The 24,826-nt window shown below is 47.3% G+C and overlaps 1 protein-coding gene across 1 annotated transcript; it reads right to left on the bottom strand.

The window, feature by feature from the left end:
- Positions 1–1,690: 1,690 nt before the first annotated feature.
- On the bottom strand, positions 1,691–24,567 carry LOC104377342 (T-lymphocyte activation antigen CD80). The gene is made up of 6 exons (XM_086631352.1): positions 24,480–24,567; positions 11,368–11,706; positions 8,844–9,125; positions 6,713–6,838; positions 3,614–3,737; positions 1,691–1,704 (listed from the first exon to the last, which is right to left on the bottom strand). Exons 1-5 carry the CDS (start codon positions 24,565–24,567, stop codon positions 3,631–3,633), a joined length of 942 nt encoding a protein of 313 aa, XP_086487478.1. The 3' UTR covers positions 1,691–1,704; positions 3,614–3,630.
- Positions 24,568–24,826: the final 259 nt, after the last annotated feature.

The following is a 24,826-nucleotide window of genomic DNA, read 5'->3' as shown; positions in this document are numbered from 1 at the left end:
GTGACTCTGCACGAGTAGAAAGGGAGCAGCGTCTTGTTTTTAACTAGCGACTTGATCCCTCAGCCTCTCATAGCTCAATCCTGTATAAGCCGCTTTTGGTCCTCCTGTTTCCTCCAGCGCTTTCTCTCTCAATATGTATGTGCTAGAAAAAAGTTAAATGGATGGAATATTTGTTTTCTGTGTCCTAGCAAGATACGCAGCTCAAGCACCAAAACATCTCACAAAGAGGACAGCATGGTGCTTTCAGACTGGTCTGGTCTGCTAACTACACACATGGACAGAGCAGTAAGGGAATGAGTGCAACTTGCAGTGGGACAGAACAAAAGGGAAAAACGCCTGTCAAACTTGGGGCAGTTAAGTTAGCATGCAGAGTTGCTTAGGAAGCTTGTTGGGGCTTTTTCCTCTTCTCCCCTCAAAATGAGAAACCACTTTTTCCTACACAGTAGGCAAGAATATAACCCAGATCAGATGAGTCCTATCCAACGTTAGCATCCTGTAGGCATCCTCCTTCAAATCCTGGCTGGGTAGAGAGAACACTGGCAGAAAGCAGCAGCATTCAATGCAAAAACTATATCCCTGTGTTGCTGTGAGAGACTCCCAAGAATCTGGAGAGCCTACCCTGATGAGTATTCCTAGGCAAATGTACACACACACACAGACACGTTTATCAAGCAAGGCCCTGAGTTACGTTTCATTACAGTAGGTCCGTGAGATAACCCCTGAGTGTTACAGAAATTTAAATGGCGCTTTATGAGTGTGGGTAGAAATGAAAATATAAAAGCATATGAAAGCTTGTACATGTGTGTGCGCAAAGGTGCGCGTGTGCGCGCGCTCACACACACCACCAGCAGCGGGCTGCGCTGCGGCAGGTGTGCTCCTGCATCTCTGAGTAACGCCCTGGAGGAGCCGTATCTTGGTACCCGGGTTGGTGAGGCCATCCTTTCAGGAGACAAAGGTTACGAGAACTTCTGCCACTGCTGTAGGTAAGCAATATTAGTTAGCCGTTAGGTGTGCCGTCAGTACGTATCGTTCCCTAAGAAGTCTCATAGCACTGAAAATAAGCATGAGGCATATAGTCGCACCTCAAGGTGCTTTTTCATGAAAAGTGCCTGCATTATTGCCTCTTTAGGAGAGAATGGACATGTATCTGGTCAAGTCCAAATCCAAAGTCCTCCAGCACAAAGAATAGTACTGGCAGATACCTGTGCGAGGCTGAATCTAAAAGAAGTTTTAGCTGCTCCCAGTCACAACATGGAGGCACAGCCTGACTTGAGGTTGTGTGTCAGGGTCTGGGGTCTCCTGAAGGCCAGCTCTGCGTTACTAAAGGGCGAGGTGGGCATGGGCTACCTACCAGGGCTCTGCAGGCCCCCTGATTTTCATAGAGGCAGCAGTGAAGCCAGAGGATCCCAAACTTTTGAACCGATGTGTCGATGCTGATGATGCTCCTCTTCTGCCCTGTTGCAGGAACACAGGGAGTCCTCCCAGCTGGAATTCCAGTGACTCCCTTGTAATGAGACCACCCCACAGCTTCTGTGGCATAGGTGGGGTTTTGTGTCCATTCACACAAGGTTATGTTGTCAGTCTTCTTGAGCAGAGTTTTCTACTGCTGTCATCCCCTTTCAGGGAGCCGAAGGGTCAACGCAGTAAGCATTGCTGTACTACAAACAGTGGGAACTGCAGTGCGGAATACACAGGATAAGAAACCTGAGGGACACAAAGGAAAGATTTTACTGATTTTCCCTCCCTCGTTTTTAATCCTAAAAGTAAGCCAGAACGTTGCAGAGCTGAGACAAACGGGGATCACCGGCGGTCGCCTTCCACAAGAGGGCTCCTGTTACAGTAAGGCCAGAGCTGTTCGGAGCCGGACAGCTCACGGTGGGCACCAGAGAGCCACAGACGGGCTCAATGCTTCCTGCCAAAACCTTTGGACGTACGGAGGTGCAATCCCTCTGCAGAGCCGGGACGGCTAATGGACGTGCTACTCTATTTAAGCAGCAACAGGACACGGCTCAGCACATCGCACAGTTACCAGACGACAGTCAGCCACTGAGGAAGCACAGCCTCCATCCCTGTCCACGCACAGCAGCTGTTCCAGGCACTGGAGTTGGGAAACACCAGCCACTTTTACAGAAAAAGCCTGGCAAACTTTTATAGCAAAAGAGGAATGTGGCAGAAAGGATTTATTCAATAGGTGAACTCCTGCCACTCCCATGACAAAACCCCCCAGAATTCATGCTAACCAAGGCTCTAGTATCTGTTCCAGATAGGGCCTTCCCCAGAGGAAAACATGAGTGGGTGGTCAAGTTTGGAAATGAGACGAGTAGCCTGAATGATAGTTTCTCCTCCTTTCTATCTCAAAAACGTTAAGCTTTAGATTACTGCAACTCACAGCGTGACAAATTCATGACTTCTAGGACTCTACAGCTGTTACTCTACAGCATTACCCTGGCAAGTCAGCATGCTGTGGTGAGAGAGGAAATGCCGTCACCGGGATAACGGTGCAAATAAGAACAGTTAGCCGCTAATCTTTCCTTAAGTCTCTTGACTTGAAAAATGTCTTTTTGGAGGACATGGCTCTGAACACAGCTGAACTTTCAAGCCAAAATGAACATAATGCTTTGTAGTCATGGAACATTGGTAAGCTGGACTCTTCCCCTGCCCGTACTTGGCAACACTTCATTATCAAAAGTAATTCCTTTTAAAATATGAGCGTTTCCTGGGCAAGTCTTGGAGGGGAAACTTTTCCTTCTCCATTCCTCCAACTGCTGAAGGGAATGGGGCTATCTCAGAAGTGAACTGGCATTGCTAATCTTAGTGGGAAAGATGGAGTTGTTCTCCCGTCACCATCGTTTTGTCAGTCTTTCGCTTCTGTATCAGGGATGTTCCCATGTTTATGCATGTAGATCTGGTACATGGCTCACAGGGCATCAGCCAGAAATCACTTCTAGGGGATGAAGCCACATGTGGGACCTGTAGTAGGGATGAGCTACTCACAAATGAGTCCAACAGGACAGGAACTATAAGATTGCCCAGTTCTCAGTTGGGAGGCACATACAATGACCACAAGGGCAGTGGCAAGGGATGTCACTGCAGATCCTGATAGATGGATGACTGTGCTACAAACCCAGCTCTCAGATACTAAGCTTCCTCACACAGGTTCAGAGGAGACACTGACAGTCAAAGTTGTCAAATGTTCCTTTTCTTTCATTTCTCTCTCCCTTCATCCTCATTTAATCCCTAAAAATTTATGTTAATTAAAGAAAGGAATGCCACAAAAACTTGCCTGTCATACATGCAGGGCCCATTCTGTGAAGAAAGCAGCGGAGCAGCCCAGGAAATTTGTTCCTCTAATGTTTTTCACTAGATTAATTTATAGAAATTTGAAATAAGCCAAACAAAGCAATGCCCCAGAAGCAACATGAGCATCATTCCTCTAGTTACCTGACTGGGAAACACCATGTGTCTGAGTTGGCAATAGGGCTCTACAGCTTTTATTTACCCTAAAGGACAGCACACACTCCTGTTAAAAGCCATACGTGGTTAAACATCGCATGAGAATCTAACAGTATTTGAGAAGCTATTTTGCCAAGAGAAGAATGATGAAGAAAACTACCTGCAAATGCAATCTGGTCATACAGATGACGTTTCAGATGTCACTTTAAAGCTCACGGGTGGCTTTGTACATTCTTTCACACCCTCTTCCACTGAATCCTGAGGCTTACAACAGTGAGAACAGACTGAAAAAGAAGATCTCTCATTAGTGTTTGGAATTCCAGAAGACATAGAAGTGCTGAATCCAAATGTCTTCTTCAGCAAAGTAAAGTATAACTGAGAGTGGGAAGAAAGGAGAGAGAAATTAAAGAAAATGAAAACTTTTAGGTCTAGTTACTTTGATTTTTCCTTGGCAGGACTCATCACTGCAGTACCTCTGAATATGGCTGGCCCATAGCCACAGTCTGATCTGAGAGAAAGCTCTGTTCTATATAGATGTTATCTATATATTGCCATATGGAAAAGCAGTTCTCATTAGCACAGGGCTAGGGCCTCAGCCTGGCAGAAAGACAGGTTGCTACATGTTAAGATAAGGTCTGAAGGGAAATAATGGTAAAAGTTAAAAGCTACATGTCACTAAATGCAGTTTACCAAGCGAGCGATAGAATGCCGGTGTTAGAACCCGCCAACCAACTCTTTCAGTGCTTTAAAAGGAGTTCAGATTAAAGGAGCCCCCTTAGTATCTCAGCATCTATGAATTACTTTTGTTTTAATAATTCAAGTTGAATTTCTCTGTACTATTATAGCAAATTGTGCATGCACAAATTTTACAACATGGATCCTAAGCTGTTCTTTAAGCCACCTCTAATCTTGTTTTGGTGCTTTGTGTTAAATTAATTGAAGAGCCACAAAAAAAAATCTAGATAGTTTCCATTCTTAAATTACTGCAAAGATAGGCTGTGAGCTCCTCAAAGTAGGAGGTTGTGAACCTCAACAAAGCATCTACATGTTTTGGTCACCACCACAATCACGCATCTGAGAACTCTTATTTCCGTTTTGCTCTGTCTTTGTCTTTCTGTTCTTCCCTCCCACACTTCAGGTCTTTGAAGCATGGCTTTTTGAGCTCAGAAACAACTCAGCATCAAGACAGCTCCCGACCTCAGCTTTCCATATGCCAGAACAACAGAAGTACTCTCAGACCTATTCCAAGCTCCCACAATAGCTTTTGAAAGGTGACCTGTAGCAACACCAGCAGGAAGCACTCTTAGGACAGATATTTCCCTTCCCAGTCAGGTGGCAACGCACGGCAGCACTGAAATGTTGCAACTGTACAAACCGAGAAGTTGGACTGAAGCTCTAGTTTCAGTTTCTTGCAGTCTATGCCTGGTCTGGAAAGCGGCTGTACAAAATAGCACCACCTGACTCGGCAAATCTGCTCCCTGTGCGTACTAGGAAAATGGGACTGAAGGGGAAATTCCGGTTTATGCAGCCATGTCCCGTGCTGTTGCAGGTGATCACGTTCTACCACATTGGTATGCTTTTTACATCTACTTCATAAGCTATGTGGTTTCTATATAAAAGACTATCTCAGAATGCTCCAGAATCGTACTAATTTAATGGTAAGGAACCTTTTAATTTCCAGCCTATATTTGTTTAGAGCCAAATCTTCCAATTCCAGTTCATTTTCTCCTATAATTAAAAGTTCATTATCCACACAGCCAACAGCACAGGCTGTGATCAGCTGTGATTTTCTTGGTTTCAACCTGCTCCTTTCCCATTGACATAGCCCCAGGGAGCAGCAGGGCAGAACCAGCACTGGGGCACATGAGTGGAAAACGAGGAGGTGCACAGGTGTAGCCAAGAGTCACTGCCTTCCAGATGTTCCCTTTCTCTGTGATAAAACACCAAAAGGAAAATGAGCTCAACCTGACTCAGTGGTCACATTGGATTTTCAAGGGATGTGGTTGGTGAGGAGGGGAAAAGGAAAATAGTAATGCTACCTCCACACCTCTGACTCGCGAGTGAACTTGTCTGAAGTTGAAATAGAGGTAGCAGAAGTCACAGGCACGACGAACTTACAAGTGTCCCTAAGTGAACCGAGTCCCCGCTGCCTGTTAGCAAGTAACCTCTTTCCAACGGGGGATACCGCTGCAACTGTGATGAGCTAAGATGCTCAGGCTGGTGGCTTCTGGTTTAAGTGGGCTGAACATAGAGCGCTCTCAGTGTGGGATTCTTGCCTCTGGACTTGACTTCCCCAGCGACCTGACAGAACTTGATTGGGTGGTATTTATAACATGTTGCAAGGCCCGCTGTCTTTCTCCAGGACTGCTTTACAAAGCTGCTAACGGGGTGTGGATAGGACATCTACTGCTGTGGACTTTCAATACTGACTGCATGCCTAGCTGCCTTTATAAATCCATTAGATCTCTACCCACATCTTTAGGAGCTTTCTGCCTAGGTTGGATTAGACATGATTAGCAACAGCTAACAGATGAGATTTTTTCTGAGCCACAAAAAACCAAATAAATCTACTCAGCTGCCAGCTAACCCTGAGATGCTCGAGGTCCCCTTTGCCATTGAAAAAACTCCTGGAGACATGTTTGCAGTTACTGAAGACTTCATAGGGTGGGACAGGGAACCTCACCTGTGCTGGTTTTGGCCACACAAAGAAGACAAATCCATCTCTTCTGATTGAGATTCTCCTAAAAGTGGGACATTACTATGCTTAAGTCCTTTCTGTGGCCCTGGCACTATGTGTTTTTGTGACTTTGGCTCTGTGACTTTTCTGAGGGATTGTCTAAGTAGGGTGTGTAGAGATCCCGTTTTGAAACTGTCAGTGCTCAGCTGTATCTGTCATGATCACCAAGGTCCTTGGCATCTTCAAGCATCTTGATACATAAAAATGGACCTTTGTGAATCTTTTCAATTCTGTATACCTCTGCTTTTGCAAATATTCTGACCTGGTGTCAAAACTCTCCATCACCCCTTCACTGTCAAACCTGAACCCTACTGCTGCCTGCACACAAAATGTAGGAAAGTCCTGAACTGGACTTAGTTTTTGTGACAGTAGATGCTGCATGAAAAAAAAAAAAAAGAGAAAAAAGGAAATGAGAAGAAGATACAAAAATACCTAGTGTGTCAGTATAGTTTCTATAAATGTATATTTTACATAGAAACTCCATAAGCAGTGAGACTTTCTTGAAAAAGGAGCTACACTTACCGTGCCTTCGGAGGTATCTTGCTGCTAGGATGATAGCCAAAAGGAAGATGATAATGATGATACTTGAAGCAGTAATGACATTATAAGATGGAGGCACAGTAGGGACAACGCAGATGCCTGTTTTTCCTAACAGAAGAAAGAAAACATAAATAAAGGCCCAACAATATATTGGCATTTTCATGTAAGAGCAGGTATGTGAATTTTGGTGGTTCTGGCCAAATTCTAACTCAGATATTCCACCTGAAAATTCACCTATTCAATGAACAGACAAAGCTGGCACCTAAATTTCTTCCATTCCCCCATATTTGCTATGTGCTGAAATTTTTAACGTGTCCACAGAATCTGAAATGCTGTGTCTTTGTCCTGAACAGGACTGAGACAAGCAATACTTGAACACACACAAGCTGCTTTTAAAGAAACTGGTTAGGCTTGGTGGGAAAGTCTGAGTCCATATCTAGGAAACTTACATTCTCAAAGGCACTCTGCAGTTTTTCTTCTTGTTTTCACCAGATTTATGCCAAATTTTTTCCCTTTGATTTCACTGGTGGGGGAGAATGATGCATTGAACAAACTAGAATAGACTTTTTCCTGCATGGCAGGAAAAGAGTGTTGTGGCAGAATTCAGTTTCAGTGGATCTGAAGCCTTTGGCTTTTGACCACTGGAGATGACCATTCTGCCACTTGGACATAAGATAACGGGCCATTCTTGTACAGTATAGGACAACCCTAATTCAACAGGAGGGACAGACTTGGTGCATGTTCATAGGACTTCAGATTTTTATCATCTGCACCTGGCACAGTTAAGAATCATTCACCTTCTAAGACACCAGTCTGATCTGCTGTACAATCTTCCCCTCCACTGTAGGGTTGGCCTCCTACGTTTACCAGAGACTGTATTGTCTGGAACTCCAGGTTCATGAAAGACTTGTTTGGAGGACCATTTTCATCATATCAAAATGGGAGTGGTTCCACATCTTAAAAATCAAAAAGTGGGGGTTTTGTGACTGCTGTTGTCACTGTTGTTTGCACCTTCCCCTGAGAATGTGTGGCAACAGCGTATTACTATTATTACTTCTTTTTGTTGCTCTCCTTTTCTATGTAGTATGATATTCATAACCTTCTTCCATTACCTTCTTCCATTTCCATCTCTAGGGACATTATGCACCTCATCCAGAAATAACCAATATTCATAAAGCACTAGTTTCTGGCATTCATCCTGAAGCTGAATGGCACCTCTCCTCACAAGCCCCTTTGATTTTAGTAAGATTGATGAATAAGATACCTTGATGAATAAGGTAAAATTCCCTAGGAAAAATAGCACTTCTTTAGCTTCCCTTGAAGGTGCCCTTATCTCTACAGTGAAAAGATCAGACCCAGATACATTTCAGATACTTTTCTGGTAACAACATTAAAAAAAATAAATCCTTTGGGCTTTAAAAATTTTCTTGCAACTCCCTTTCTACTGCAAAGCATCTGGACTGTAGTGTGCTGCTTTCCCTCATGCTGTTTCCACTTGTGCCTCAAGCTTTTCAAAGCATAGACTTATCTATTATGTTACCACTTTTAAGCCATGCACAGTGATGGAATTTCTTCCGTATGAGTTAACCCTGTATTAAACATGTGTATGAAAGCAGAATTTTGTCTAGACCCAGCTGACAGTTTCTGTCACTGCAGCAGGAACAAACATGCTTGTTAAACATGGAAATTCTTTTTAAGTGTAAGCCATGGCTTTTTAAGGCACATACATTTCTCAAGTCCCTCCATTCAAATACCAGGTCTGTTTCACGCAACTGGCAGCGAGACCATGCTGGTACAGAGGGGCACTGAATGGTGCAGCCTTAATCTGTGAGAGCCACTGAGGCTGACGTCACCGGATCACAACTGGATCCAGTTGCCCTCTCAGCCAGCTGTGACTCACAGTAGAGCAGCAGGAAGACAGAGCTGTCTGTAACTCTCCTCTCCTACCCCTGCTGTCTTACAGCCTTTGAAATATTTTGGTGTGCAGCTTACAGGCAGGATCACTGGGTCATCCTTGCATGAACAGATACACAAAATCTACTGATTTCTCAGAGAGGCAACTCAACAGATTTAACAAACTGATTTCGTAACACAAACTATCAATAAAACCTACTCAGAAGCAAACTGGTGGACTTGGCAAAGCCATTGTATTCAATGGAGCAAGTGATGCTGACGTCTTTGGTCACGTTGAGCCGCAGTTTGCCAGTAACGTTGTATGGGCTGAGGCTGGATTCGGACACCCAGCTGGCATTCCACACCACAGACTCATTGTTGAGGGCTCCAGAGATTTTGGGTTTGGGGAAACCTCCATGAGAAGAACATCTTACCACCATCTCGGTCCATTCACAAGAATTAGCGGATGCTTCTGCTGTTATGTTCGGCTTACTGAAGTCAGCTGAAGTAAGAAAGATTTAGTTACCATTCTGTCAGATTACAGTGAGGGCTGCAGTCCTAATCACCCACATTCAACGCAAAGACTCCCCACAGTGTATTCTTCCTCTGTCATAATATATTTGGCCTTTCTTGTGCCTTAGACGTTCTCCCCACAGCCTTGACTGGATATGGCCTTGGCCTTTGCTTCTCCTCCTCCCTGGGCAGTACACAGACTGCATGACCCCACCTCTCCAATGCTGCCGTTTCTCTCTACGTACAGCAGTTTGTGGAACAACAGAAGAAATCATAAAGCAGGTAGGAAAAATATAGGGACTGAATTAAAAATCCGTATTACGGGCAATGGTGGACAATTTCCTCTTCCCTCCCTCATGAGTCCCTTTCCAGCCAGAAGCTCACAGAGGGTCCTTCTCTGCTGGGCAAGGAGGTGAGTCACATGTTGGTCTCTCAGCTGGGATGGCCAGCAAGAGACTGAATTATATTTTCTGCATGAGAGCCCCTCCAGAAGGCCCAGCTGAGAGCAAGACCAAGTCATACTAGTCATTGCAAAAATGCGTAGCAATACACAGGTCCTCTCAGACCATGTTCTCACTGGACTTTTTTCTCCTTGTCCAAGACAGTTTTCAGAGGTTTCCCACCCACACAGTTTGTTCCCTGACTTCCTGCCTGGTCAGACGTACTGCTCTAAGCTTTTGTGAGGCTGCATGGTGAAATAGATGAGAGCAAAACTCGCTGCAAAATGACCCTTTTCGGAGCAGCTAAGGATTTGTCTGCGGTTTCTCCCTGCGTGACTCACCATTTGACCACAGGACTGCTGGGGTAAGGCAGACAGCCTTGCGGTTGTAACGCATCCTCCACGGCTTCTGCTGACCATGAACCCATGGTCTCGGCTACCGAGTAACTAGTAATCAGTGAAAGAAACATGCTTAACATTGCACGGCTGACCAGTGGCAGACGAGAAGAGACACGGATTTCCTTCTAGGCCCATTGCCTGTTGAGCAATACGGCACTGACATCCAGTCTGGAAGGTCCCTTCAAACCTCCTAGCCAGCTTCACCGAGGCTCCCAGCCTGATCAGTCACCAGGGAGTAACACCTTTCTGCCTCACTCAGGGTAGCTGGATTCCAGCAGGGGCGAGGGGACCTTTCCCTTGATCCCCACAATAACTGATCCCACTTTTCCAAAGGGAGCAGAAGTCTATCACAATTATTACAACTGATCTGTTAAGACAGCAAGGATTTCTGGAGAGAAAGAAACTGGAGTATTTGCGTGAAGGAAAAAAGATCCGTTGTTTCACATTTTTCATGCAGTTAACTCCTCAGCCCTCACAGCTAGAGAGGGTGCTGGCAGTGCACTTCCCTTTTTTCATATCAGTTCCCAGAAAGATCGCTAAATTTATCTCCTTGCACATATGCCCACCATGCCCTCAGGCAGGCAGGCAATGGCCAGACCTCAAGAGTTTGAGGGTTTTTGCTGATCAATCTTATTCCAGATGGGGAATGCTCATTCACTGGCTTGTCCGGAAGATTACTGGAACTCTCTGTTGCTAAAAGTATTCAAATGTATGTATATATTTATATACGTTACCAGTATCTTTGCCTTTGGTTGAAACCAACTGCCACAAAAACAGTGGTGGAAATGGAAAATAATATCAACGGAACGTTTTGTAGCCTCCAAGAAAAGACTCAGATTCGTTTTGAGCAAAGGAACTCGATGTGTTTCTTTAAAGTAAAAACCTCAGATCTCCAGCAGAGTTCAGCTTTAGGCTGCGGAGCTGCAGTGCAGCTGGCAAGCTGGCCGGCCCCCAGGACAGCCTTGGCTCCCAAGGAGTTGGATGCAGGGTGTGGCCACAGACAAGCAATGCCACCCCATTCCTCTTTCGGCTTGGACGCTTCCTGTGCACCAAGGGCTTGGTCTCTGCTTTGCCTAAAAGATAGCAGGAGGCAGAGGCAGCCTAGGGTACCCACGAGCAGTGGTACCTGAGATGTCTCAGGGGTGTCCTTACCCAAGAGGGAGGCATCAAGGGGAAGATGTTGGACTGGTAGTGGGAAAGGCAAAATTTTCTGTACCTGGGATAGCCTTGGAAAGGTAAGGAGGGAGGCTGCTAGAATGGAAATAGTTAACACACCTTCTGGCCTCTCTTAGGCTTCCTGATGAAAATCAACTACACTATAACTAAAGCTGGGAGGAGTGTCCTTTACCCCCAGAGGCTGGCACCAGAAAGCCTCAGGAGACAATCCACCTACCTGTAACAAAGAGGGCGACAGACTTATCACACACAACAGTTGGGTTCTGCAAAACTCTGAGGTGCTGAACTATACACTGGTAAGGGCCATTGTCCAGGATTTCCACGGGGGAGATCCACAGGGTGAGATTCCTGGAGTCCATCTCTGTCCGGTTCTCATACCGATTGTGCTTGGAGATCTTCTCCCCCTCTGCGTAGGCAAGCACTACCTCCGTAGTGTTCTTCTGCCAGTAGACTCGGTAATTACGTAGGGTTTCTGAGCTGGGAATTTCGTAACAGCAAGGCAGGCCGATTTTTTCCCCCACCTTGCTTTTGACTACTTTCTTGTCCAGTGCATAGCCTGTAGGTGAGGGCAAACAGAAGTCAATGAGACGGTGGTATAGCCTTGTGTGAGGACCTGCTGCAGAGAGCTCACCTCTTTGTGCTCTGTCTGCGCCCGCTAATGTATCTCATCACCCACCAAGCTGTTGACAACTTCAGCTCTGCACTGAGGGGAGGCCTCCCTTGGCATTGCCTTTTACGTGATGCTCCAGTCCTACTTAGGATCCCGAACTAGCGAGCACACAACAACTTCTGCATGGATTGGAAGGCAAAGACAGGAGAGTTACCTGTCTGAACAGAAATTTTGCTGGCCACTTAAAAAACTCCACACCTCAGAGTAAAGAATTGCCATTATTCATGTGAAAGGATAAAAACATACATACCCAAACTGCTACCCCCTCCGCTCTCCCTTTTCAGAGCTCAGTGTTTGGAAAGTCTGTGTCACCCTCCGGTGAGTTCCCTGCATGCCAAACAGGGCTGCAGTGGACTACTAGTTTGGGGCTTTGGGTTTTTTTCCTTTTACAAAGCTTTTACAAGCTTTCAAGATCCCAGAAGCTACAAGCAACCCTACAATGATAAACGAAGTTTACAGCCGTACTGTCATCAGCCTCCTAGTATTAGCAAATGAGCAATTTTGCCTAGTCTAGCTAAGACAAATTTTTATTTGCAAAGGCCCATGGGCCTCCTGTGGGGCTACTCTCAAAACAGTGCAGGCCTTCCCCAACTCCTGCGTAGGGGCCGTGCCGGTGCCATACCTCGTATACAGGCATGTGCCTACAATAACAAGGTGAGACCCTCGCTGGGGGAAATGAGATACAACTTTGCTCAGGTTAGCAGTAATCCCCCTGCTTCGCACTACTACTTTGATGCACTCAGCTCTCATCATCAGCCCTGCTTTCCCACTCTTTCCTCTGTCCAGTGGGTAGGCAGGAGCAGCCTAGCAAGGAGCTCCTGCTGTTGCTGGAAGAGTGACCCGTACTGATGTGTGGACCTGTGCTGCACCAAGGCCAGGGCACATGGCTGAGCTTTCGCCAGGGTTTGTGCAGCCTTCAGGATGATGCTTATCCCTGCACACCCTGCATTGTTAGCCCAGAAGGTCGGGTTGCTTTACGTTTGCCCTGCTTGCCTCAGCCTCACTAGCTAAGCACCCATCTCCAGTACTGGAAGGGGGATACCAATCTGTTGCACTCCATTGACTGAGAGCAGAAAAACAAGGAAACAGCCAGCCTCAGGAGAGAGAAGAGTCAAATTCCCTCTTCCTTCCCTGCAGAACAGATCTCAGTAAACATGTCTGAGAGAGAAAGTGGGAAAGCCCTGACCAGGGAGTGTGTCACTGATGGGGAGAGTGCAGCATCACCCCTCAGTGGAGGTGAGACCTCATGTGCACAGCCTTTGCCTGAAGCGTGAACTGAACGTTTGGCAAAGCTGAGCCTCAGAACTGCCACCCACCCCCAGCAAAGTCCGGCTGATGCTGGCTCACACATTTATTGTCATGGTTAATGCCCAACCACAGCCATGCTGCACATTGGCACAGAGTGCAGCGCTCAGGGTGTCACCGGGGTGCTGTGACAATCAGATTCAGCAGAAGTGTCCAAAACAGCCACAAGCTGGTTGCCCACCGGGGCTCATTTGCTTTGTGGCAACTCACAGACCCCTGGGACGCTGTCACGCAGCCAGCAGCAAGACCCCTGTGGCATGCTGAGCTGCCAGTGCTGGAGGGAGACAAGCAGATGTTCAGCCAGCGCTCCGGCACAGCTGGATCTTGGGGCAGCATCAGGAGCTGCTTGCTAAAGTTAAGCCCAGATACAGAGCCTAGGACAGAATATGAAATAAGCTTTCACAGCACACCTATCCCTGTCCCACCCACATGCTTTACATTAAATTTGTAGGAAACACACTGAAAAAAACTGGGGAGGTCCTGGCAACACTGTGGAATGTTATAATACTAATTAAATAAAATAGAATAAGTAATTAAATGAGCAACTCCTCATTTAACTGTTTTCCCTCCACTCAGCTACTTCATTGGTCTTCCAAAGAGAAATATTCAAACTGAATTTTTTTCCCCCCACAGCCTGTACTTCCCCTTAGAATGCATCGCAGACTCGGAGCAACCAGCCTGGGGCAGGCCAGGAACCCACTCAGCCTGCTGACCTGTGTCAGCCAACAACCAGTAGCAAAATGGTAGAAAAAACAGTTCTTCCACACCACACGGGATAACTGCCATACCCTGCCAGCCTTTGGCAGCCAGGAATTCAGGGATTTCTTGACCCCGGCAGTTTAATCACTACTGCTAGACCTACGCTTCAGGAAGAATTCTTGCCCCTTCAGACGTACAGTTTTGGCTTCCACAACATCCTGTGACGATGAGTTGCACAGTTTGATTACACGCTGTGTGAAAAAGCATTTCCTTCAGTTCACTTAAAAGCAGTCTGCTTTAGGCTGTGATTCTTGAAGTTCCTCCTCCTACATGTCTGCATGCATTTGTGTGTGTATGTGTGTTTTTTCCCCTCGACCACATCTTCGCTAGTTCTCACAGTTCAGCTCTTACTATTGCTGGAGAAACTCACAAGAGCAACCAGTCAAACTTTGGGAATGTGAAGCCCGATAAAGACAATTTTCTATTTTCTTTTGCAGCAATAGGGGAAGAGTAGGCGTACACTAAACGTCAGGGTGACATCGCATCATGAGTTGCATGAGGTTCTCCACATCTTGCCCCCAAGAGTCTCCTTTGCAACCAAAAGGAGAACAAAAACCTTCTTGGCAGTACATGTGCAGGGGCTGGAAATTCCTGCTGATGTCACATTTACCCTTAAAAGGCTCTGCACCCTTGAAACTGCAACCTGAATGCTACAAGCCTGAAGGAACCAAGTCCATGAAGAGTCATTCAGCCCCACAAAAGTTCCCTTTCACTTTAAAGGTGAACTGCAAAGCAAAAATGAAAATTCAGTTCTGTCCCATTTCTGTGCTGAATGCTCTCTGTAAGCAGGCTGTGGGGGAGGTATCCACCGTGGAAATAATTTTTAATGACTTTTCTAGAAAAAAACAAGATCTCTCCTCCTCCCCACCCCCTGAAGCCCACCCACTCCCTTGCTGTGCACGCATGTCGCTCTGTCACTGGAAATCCGCGGCATGTGGCAACACTGAACAGATGAAAGGGTTGACTTTCTGTTCCTCGGGCAGAAAAACTTACTTCGTTCAAACTATGTCTGTGCTGCAGATGCCCCAAAGAGCAGGGCTAATTAGAACAGAAATGTGAGTGTAGAGAAAAAACGTCCTTTCTTGCTTGCTCTGAGAGGCAGCAAGCAGGAGAGCTGTTGAGCCCGTATCCTTGTTTCCTTCACTCCTTGCCCAAACCATGTTTCAGAAATTCCCTGGCCACAGAGAGCTTGGTTATGCTAACCACACATATGGTCAGGTGGTACAGGAGAGCAGATTGTCTCTGCGACAGAAGTCCTGAAGAAACATTTGACTGTAAAAGGCAGCAGAAGACCATTCAACACTCTAGGGAAGCAGTGTTGAGGTGTTGGAAACCTTCTGATAATTCCTGGTGAACAGAAAATGCTTTTCTTTCCCCTCTCTTCCCCATTTCCCTGCCCTTCTGAACTGCTTTGCCTTTTTTCAATCTTACCTTGTGCCACTTCACTTTGCACACAACCCACAAAGCAACACACATGAAGGGAAAGGTTCTTCTTGGTGGACCTGGAGTCCTTTGCCCCTGTGTAAGCAGCAGGTAAGACAGTGGATCTGCACATTTTTTCAACCAACAGTCCTGCAAAAAGCTCTGAGGCAAATTGCTGGTGGCCCTCCAAAACCAGCAAGCTCAAACCAGCCTTGTGTTGCTTTTTGGCCATAAGGTTCTCTATTTATCTTTGCAACAGCAGCAGGTGTCTCTACTCTTAAATTATTGGCATCACTGACTTTGCCTAGGACCATGCACCTGGGACTTCTGCTCCGCTGGCGCACTGACATCTTTCCTGCCCTCTGCCTGTGCGTGGTCTGGAAAAACGGACTTGGGGCAGCTCTGGGAGGTGGTGCGCATCATGCCGTGGTGAGGGAAATGCAATTCTGGTAATGGGGGCTGGGCCAGCTGAGGAAAACATGTCTTGTGGAGCTGCAGCTTTCTCCTGGTGGCCATCCCCTGGGGTCAGCGCTGGAATCGCACCCAACAGTCCCTGGGTAATTCTGCAGCTCAGGTCCCTCATTTTCTGTGAACAGCACATTCGCCCCAAACTTGCAAGATTTATCCTTTGAGGACAATGCAGTATTTTATGGGGATTTCTGAGCAAGACAGATAATCAGTTGCAAAAATCAGCTGAGTCTTTAAAGGACTAGACGCTCCTCCTTGGTCTTTTCTTTATCCCAGGTGATTTTACCAGTGAGGAATCAGATTCTCTCAAAGCTTTTTGTGGAGTTAAAATTCAGCAAACGTCCTGTCCTACTCTGAATACGTGAAGAAATGCTTTGTATCTAAATCAGTGTTATGACAGACTCCTGTGAATACACTGATCACAAAAAGACCCCGTTAGATGCCCAGATAGCTCCTACGTGGAGACATCGTTTCAGCAGTGCATAAAAACACTGCCTTCCTCTGCATTTCACTGTAAAGACCTTCTGCAATGAGAAAGATGGGATGCAACAAGAGAAAAGTGGGTGCTGGCAGGCCCTGCTGGCTGTCCTTTTTAAGAAGCCCGTGACTGCATATTAACCCTGGGCACGAGTACCTGGCAAGCATGCTAGGCTGCTTCGACCCAGACTCCACTCCAGCAAGTGGAAGCATGCAAAGGGAGGTCTCAGCATGCAGAGGAAGGAGGAGCAGCCCTTTCCCCTTGCACAACCCCAAGCCCAACCTTCCGGTCAGGAACCACAGTTGCTCTAGGCTGTTCTGGCAAAGCAAAGCAGCTGCAAATCCAGATCGCTTTGCGTATGCCATGGTGACCTCTTGTAAGGTCACGTTCCCTTACTCATCCCAAATGCGGTGAGAGAGGGGAGCAGAAGAGAAGGCGTCCCGAAGAAAAACAGCAACACACTTAATTCGGTAGCGGTTCCGCTCAGTCTCGCTTCCCCGTATCCACTCACGCTACTCGAGCATGCCTGCAGCAATTAAGTGACAGGATTAATCCTGGCTTATGATGACATCATGGCAGGCCTGAGGTAGGGAAATGGTTTGAAGAGGTTTTTCTAAAAGTTCATCTCTGCTTGCTTCTGCGCCGTAACCTCAGGGTGCCCTGCTTGGAGCAGTACAGCAAGGACATGGCACCCCTTACGTGGCTTTATGCACTTCTCATCTTCACCTTGCCACACTTCTCCTAAAGAACACGGTAACCTTGCTTTGTCCAGCTCTATATTGCTTGATTTGGCAATGATAACATATCTCCGTGGTGTTTTGCTGCCCGACTCCTTCAGCAGCCTTCATTCCATTTTACTGCTGCTTTGTTTCATTTGCAAAAGTCTTTAGTGAAGAAATCCTTGAAGTTGCGAAGCAGCTGTGAAAACCAGAAGACACCTTCCTGCGTCTATAGACAGAAAGACTTTGGGGGTGGGCACTAATCCCATTATTTTTCCAGCAGCATGCTAACTCAAAGCCCTGTTGATGACAAATAAAATTATCAATCTTATTAGTGTCCCTGAGCATACTTTGATAAGCAGTATAGGTAGCACTCATTTTAGAGGGGTTCACAGGGCGCTCTCAACACTTGCTGGTGCCCAATGTGGGCCCAGTTTCTTAGACACGCAGTACACCTGCTGAAGCCCTCCCTCCGACTGTGGTTTCCTTTGCAGGTTGCAGACCGAACACTCTCACTCTGCCTTCTCCAGTCTTAATCACTGCTCACCAGAAAGCAGATTTCAGACTCCTCTGATTGCCTTGTGCCACAAAAGCCAGAAAGGCAACCCAGCCAGACAGGGAATGAACCATTAATAAGCCACGACTCTATCAAAAACCTGGCTTCAAAGGGAGGAAACTCCATTAATCACAAAAAAGTTTCATGATTGGCAATTAGCAACTGAGAAGACGAAAGGGAATCCGAAATACTTTGGTAAAGGGGCTCGCTGCAGCGCTGGGGCAGCTCCAGCCAGCCAGTACCCCTCCCTCCTGCTTCTGCCATGTCCAGCTCACTTTCCAGTACTTCTTGAGATACAGAACTAATGCTTTCTAAAATCTACTGCTTTTACACCACCTGGGTATGTCCAGTCTGCTTTGTTTACAATATGAGTAAGATCGCAACTCTTTGCAAGTCAGTCGGCAAATTTCTAATCTTGACACTAGCCAGGAGGTCAGATCCAAGCAAGGAGCTGCAGATGAGATGCCAAAGTACTTGGGGGTGGGATGGGGACTATATCACGTCTTAAGATCTTCCCCTTTGCTGCAGAGCCCTTCACATGGGCGTTGGCTGGGGAGGAGAGGAAGGAGGGCTTGCTTATCTCTTGTGCTGCATACATACCGGCAGGGACACCAGCCATGGGGACAGAAGGACGTCTTTGACTTGGGGAAAGGAGTGAAGGAAAGAGTCTTCCTCCTTTCTCAGTTCCCAGCATGCAAGTGGGTGACCCTGCTAGAATAAGAAAGGGCAGGGGGGACACTAAATCTGGATGTCCTCAGAGGATTTGCATATTTGAATTGCTTTTGAGATAAAATTCCTGCAACTGGCTCAGCACTCTTATGATTTCCCAGTCTGGGGGCAGAAACTAGATGTGGCGGTTGTGTAAGACAAGCCTTTGGGGGAGATTTGTCACACACAAAGACAAAAATAAATTCGTTAATTTTTTCCCCTGCAGACTTTGTCCCTCGCTGACTGGATCACTTTGTACTTCCTCTATATTTATCTCCCAGCTGAAGCTGTTCTCAGATAGTTTTCCTAATTCCTCCAGTACCACTGCCATGCATATTGCTGTCCTTGCAGCACAGCTTTTGAAGTTGAGGTCCTCCCCACTGCTTCAGGCCCCAGTTTTCTTCAGTGCTGGCTAAATCTCACTGCCTCACATGCTCTCCAAGAAGCCAGTCCACTCTTGAAACTAATAGAAGGTGAAAGTGCCCAGTAACCAAGAAAATCGAGTATGATACTTCTCACACAAGCCCAGTTAAAATCAGAAAAATTACATTCCTTTATTTTTACCTGTAAAGTACTTGCCATAGCAAGTGCCATAGCACCATTTACCAGTGCAGCCAACAATGCTACAGGCCTGCCAGCCATTATCCTGTTATAAAAACCTGGTCCCTGTTCAGGCACTAACTCAGGATCACTCTGCAGATAACAACCTTGACAATAACCCTGCAGCTGGAGGACTGGCAGCAGGAGGGATTAAACAGCTGTATATGAGAGCATAGCATGGCAAATGGTAATTAACTGAGGATGAAAGTGAAATTGTCCAAGGCCAGGCTGGATGAGGCTTTGAGCAACCTGACCTGGTGGAAGGTGTCCCTGCCCATGGTAGGGGGGTTGAAACTAGATGATCTTTAAGGTCCCTTCCAACCCAAATCATTCTATGACTCTATGACTAACGAAATGAGACCAAAGTGGTCCAGAGGTGTCTGAAAGCTACAAAAGCCACAGAGGGAGTGAAATGAGAGACTCGGGCAGGGGTTGCTGGAGGCACCAGCTGGGAGCATGGCAGCGCAGGGCGGTGTGGGGAAGGGGATCTCTCGGCTGGTAGGAAGCAGTGTTTGACAACGAGGTCTGTTCAGACTGAAGCACTTGCCCCTGTGTCGGGATGAAATCCTTGTTTGCTGGGCATTTAAAACTACACTGGAGGGTACCCTCTATGGCGAGGGCAGCAGTGTGCAGAGAGACTTGCCCCGACGGTCTTCTCTAACTTTTTATATGATACAGTAGCGTTCTGGGCTTGCCAAAAGGTGAACGTCTTTTGAGCGTAGCGTAGCTACAGATGCCACCATTAGCCAGCAGTCAGCACTTTTATTTTCAGCCAGGAGTCCCCTGGGACAAATGATAATTTAAAAGCATAATAGTGAAAAAGCAGAAGCAAAGCCCGTGGCATTTCCGTGTTGGGAAAGATTTACATATTCTCAAGTGACCTCCTGAGACTCCCGATGGCAATGGCTCTCCAAGGGGACAGAACTGCTACAATTAAACATGGAGTTCATCTATTAAAAAAAACCAACTGACCTCCTTTTGCCAAGCAAACAGCCTTCACTTCTTTCAGCACATTTGCCTTGCCACCTCATGAAAAAATATCACATCTACACGTGCACAGCACTTACAGTAGGAAATGTGTGAAAGGAAGGAGAGTTTCTCTGAATGTGGAAGCTCTCTATCAGCCTGGCACAAACTCAGGGTGCAGCCAGATGACAAACTGGCATTGATCTCACACCTTCCCCACATCAAAGGTGATCTGGCTCTCCTTTCTCTTCCAACCCCAAGTGTTCCCACTGTTTTCCTTGCAGGGCTCTCCAAAGGCTGGTTGAATATGTCACATTGGTGTAAAACAAGGGAGGGGGGGGAAAAAGAAACTTTCTGCTAAGCTGGGAGTCAAATTGGCTCATTCAAGGATCAGAGACATGCCAGAAGCAGTGCAAAGGAGGGGAGGATTGTGCAGCCAGAAGCAGAGGAGGGAGGAGCAGGATTGCACCTTTGGGTGGCAGTGACCTGTTTGGCCCCCTCAGTCTGTCTGCATCCCACTCCTGGCACACAGCATTGGGTGTAAAAGCAGACGGGCGCTGAAGAGAGTGGGCTGACCCCTGCAAAAAATCTAACTCATCACAAGCAAGGCAGGAGGATAACTCTGTCAGTGGCAGCCTTTGATCATATCAGATTAATTACACCCATTAAACCATGCTCGTAACTCAGAAGTGAGGCAGCAACGAGCAGGAGAGGTGTGAGGGCATACAGGGTGGCAACTTCTGCTGGTAACCTACGGCACTTCGTAAAAACTTCAGCCCCAAACTTTGCATGTTTAAATGCAGCAATGTCTGACATTCACGTTGCAAAACAGTTACAAATGTCTCAGTGATCCAAGAAATGCAAAAAAGCTGTTGCCCTCAGAGTAATGTGAGCTCACTGGGTTTATCTGGGTTCATTCTGATCTAACTGGAAAAAGAAAACAGTATGTGTGAAAGGAATGTTCCGCAGTGGCTTTACACACTCCGGTATGCAGGCCTATAACTGTATTCTGACTGTGTACCAATGTAGCTTGTCTATGTTTAATTTTCTGTGTTTCTTTCTAAAGAATTCTTTCCTTTAAAAAAGCACAACAGAAGATTGGATTTCTTTTTTTTCCGGACAAGCTGTTAGAGCAGCTTTCACTCTGGAGAGATGGACAGAAAAAGGAGTTCCTTAGTTCCGCTGCTCTTGGTTTTGAACTAAAGACATTTCTTTTCTGCATGTCTGGAACAGGAGGAGACAGAAACTCATCCAAAAAAAGAAATTAAAAGAAACAGCTGAAGGCAGCAAGAGCAATAAGACAGAAACTCAATTTGCATCCAGTGATCAAGTGGGCAAAGTTGGTACATAAAGAAAAATGTCTCCCGTCTCCACCACAAAACGAGCCCTTTGCACAACCTATACCGGAGCTGGCATGGAAAATAACTGTCGAGCACCTAAAGCTCATTGTTAGGCCTGCCAGCATTTGGGGGTGGCCACAAAACAGGGAATCTTTCTCGTTCTCCACCTTCTTTGTCCCTTTCCGAAACCAAGCTCCACTCCGAGCTCTTTATCGGCAGTAACGCGCGAGAGGGGATTCCCAGTGAGTTACTTGTGAGCCAGCGCTCGCTCACAACGCAGAGGGAAGTGGCTATTCCCCCTCCCTCCCCGACTCTCCAATAACTCAGAAAAACTGCAGGGATTTTCCTCAAAACTTCCCAAAAAATTTCACCACTGGGAAGAAACCGAGACCTAGACGGTTCCCAGGCGGATGAGAAGACTCCAGGGAAGCCTAAAGAATACTCCATGACCAAAAACTGGGCTTGCTGGGGCCCTGTAATCAGTGTCTATGCCACTCTTGCACAGAGGGCAGAGAAAGGTCGTACTAGGTGACTTCTAGCAACATTTTCCTACTACAACGAACTGGGACTGAGACCATCCTGATATTCCTAGGTAGATGTGAAGGTGCAATGGCAGGAGAAATACAAGCCCATGGGGATACCAGCAATGCATTCAGACTGTAAATTAAGTTTGTGCTGTAATCAAGGCTGTTTTGCCACTTTTCCACTGTCCTGAGACAGTAAGGTAGACATGCACATCAGTGTCTCCAGCAGCAGATGACATCTCAGAAGCAGCTCTAAAATACACTGGCATTTCAGTGGGTCACCTCAAGTGAATCCCAAAGTAGCAAAATTCAATTCAAGGGGAAACAAATGTATCTGCGTAACTCGGGCATACACAATTTCCTATGAAATACAAACTTCAAATCATCCTTTTTAATTAAGGCCCTCTTAAAGCCACCTTCTGCTATGACATAAAAATTCAGCCTGACGTTCCCTATATTAATCTTTCATTTACTCAGGGCATACAGAGATCACCTGCTTTCATCCTAGCATGCTACTTAACCTTTCAGAGCACTACGGCATGGAGATGTGCCAGCGCCAAAACACCCAGGCTAAACCCAAGGACATGAGATGTAGCCACAGGCTCTGGGTGCCAGCTTTGACTGTGCCTTGATGTGGTCATGACCAGCCCCACATGGGGTCAGTTCTATAAATGCCGGCCTTGGTGACTCATGGGACAACGCGTGGGAAGCCACTGGCAGGGCCATGGCAGGCTGCCTTTCTGGGCTTCACCATTTTGCCGTGACACGGTCAGAAATTGGTCCTTGTGGTCCCTGTGGGTGACCCAGGGAAGGCATCACCCACAAGTCCCAGTAAAGCTTTTAAAACCACTCGTTTGTGGGTAATGTAGCGTGTATTTTCAAGGGTCACTAACGTAGGAATATCTCTTTTTGTAGAGAAAGGTGACAGGGCATGAACACATGCAGACAGAGGAAGAAAGAGCGCGTCAGATGTGCTGTCCTTGTCAGTCTGCCAAGCAATCCGCTCCCGAGGCACCAGGTCTTCCAGTGTTGGAAGCATCTCACAATTATGCCCCAAACGCCGATACAATGCTTTTAGAAAAGCTTTTTTTCCACTCTGCCTCTTGCAGGATTAAACTTCAGAATTTTATTATAAACAGATTTGGAGAGGTAAGTCTTCTCAGCAACAGAATGACCAAACTCTGCTGGCGTACGGATTTGTGCCTTGTGTTTCCTTGCCCAGGCACCTCTCCCCATGCCTCCCAAGCCCATTCCCCAGTCCCCAGTGCCGCCACACTCCTTACAGCCCCGTCGCTACTGCCTCTTGCCCTTTTTGCCAGCTGGGCACAAGGAGGGGTAGTGCGGGCTCCAGCTGTTCGAGTGCTGCCTGTGGCTAGCCAAGGGCTTCCATGCAGTGGGAAAGGACACTGCACCTCTGCCAGCTCTGCCTCCCTGTCAAATTCTGTTGAAACTGGGCAGGGGATGCGAAAGTTACAAGCAGGGGCCTAAAGAAACAGACAGCGAGATAGAAAGCAGGATAAACTATCATCCCCTTTGTAAGCCATATTAAAAGATGCACAACTACAGGAACACCTAGTTTTCTATTATCAAACTCCTATTTCTAGTACTGAATATTAGCATGTATCAGAATGCGTATCCAAGTATTGCCCATCTTTGGTCTTGGAATCTGCGTCCTTTTTAGAGAAACAACATGACTGGTGAATTACCACATGCTCATAATTACATTGATAACATACCACAAGCTCTTACAGTACAGAGAGAGAAGCATTTCTGCCCACGACAGATTGTTTGCTGATTGCTCTACAGACAAGATATATCGGTGCTTGACACGTGCTTCGCAAGCACCAAGGTAGGAGAAGGAGCGCAGGGAAAGACGGGAGAGCAGAGATCTCACAAGCGACGTTTGAGGCGGTTGCTTTCTTTACAAGCGAGCTCTGCCATTCAATCCCTGTTAAATTCTCTGAGTTTTGTTTTAAGATTCTGAGAGTGAAACTCAAAATTAAACTCAGCACCAAATATCTCCCAGTTTCACAACATCACCACGAAATACTCTTAATTTCGCAACACTTGATTTTTAATCAAAGCCTCGGTTTAGCCGGGGTTTGCTCCAGAGTATCATTAGCTGCAATGAAACACTAAAATTGCCAGTAAGCACAACCTATTTTGCACCCACAACAAAGCCCAGCTCAGAAGCGAGTTTTGTGTGGTTTCAAGGTTAACATTTCACACAGCCGAGAAGACTCATCCCAAGCCTCTTGAGGTCAGGGGGTACCTGTGGAATTCAGCAAGCTTTGAGGCAGGACCTCAGAGAAGGATAGGGGACAGCCCTTGCAGTCCCCCGACTGTGAGGAATCACTCGCCGGGCACCGCGCTGCCCAGGCAGCGGAGAACCCTCCGACCCACCACCCTGCCCTCTCTTCCCCATCACGCACTCGCTTTTAGCCACCCAAAGAACTCCAGAAACCGCCCCACCACTGAAGCTGAAGCCCAAGGGGCTGTGACACATGCCATGGACATCGGCCATCCCAAAAAGGCCCTCCTTGCCCTCACCCTGGCTGGGATGGGTGACCACCTCACCCCTCTGGGTGCCGGCAGCCTGGCACCACTGGCCTGGGGAGCTGAGAGCCCGCAGGTCCCCGGTGCCCGCCCGCAGCTAGCGGAGCCAGCCACCCCCAAACCCTGCCCAGCCTCAGCCCTGGCGGAAGATGCCAGAACAAGTGCCCAGGGGGCTGCCATCCCCCAAACACCGGCAGGTGGGCACCACCACTCCTGCAGGCCCAGCACGCCCCTTCCCACGGTCCTGCATCCGCTTACCTGCACTGAGGCAGAGCAGCACGAAGAGCCCGAGCCCCAGCCAACTCCCGAAGGCCAGCACCGGCGGGGCGGTGGGCAGCCGCGCCATCTTCCTGCAGCTCCCGGGCCGGGAGGAGAGGGGGACGCGGTTAGGGGAAGGGTGCCTGAAGAGCCACAGCCACCACGCCTCGCTCCTTCCTGCGCGCTGCCACCTCAAAAAACCACGAGCACAAGCCTGGCCCACCCGGCTTCCCTCCCTGGTACCCCGGGGTACCACGGCTTCCTCGGCAGAGCAGCCCCGTCGCCACTCCCTGAGGCGGGCAGGAGGCAGGGGCCTCAACGTCCAGCCATGAGCGCCCGGCTCCTGC

This window comes from Tauraco erythrolophus, chromosome 1 (assembly GCF_009769465.1).
Source record: "Tauraco erythrolophus isolate bTauEry1 chromosome 1, bTauEry1.pri, whole genome shotgun sequence".
Lineage (NCBI taxonomy): Eukaryota > Metazoa > Chordata > Aves > Musophagiformes > Musophagidae > Tauraco > Tauraco erythrolophus.
Note: the sequence above shows the minus strand (reverse complement) of the source record. Positions and strands in the feature narration are given on the sequence as shown.

Excerpts from the sequence above, each read along its gene's own strand:
- LOC104377342 (XM_086631352.1), bottom strand. The coding sequence starts at position 24,567 with ATGGCGCGGCTGCCCACCGCCCCGCCGGTGCTGGCCTTCGGGAGTTGG. Across the intron at positions 11,707-24,479 it reads GCTGCTCTGCCTCAGTGCAG|GCTATGCACTGGACAAGAAA; the intron begins GTAAGCGGATGC and ends CCTCACCTACAG. Across the intron at positions 3,738-6,712 it reads AAGATACCTCCGAAGGCACG|TCTGTTCTCACTGTTGTAAG; the intron begins GTAAGTGTAGCT and ends CTTCTTTTTCAG.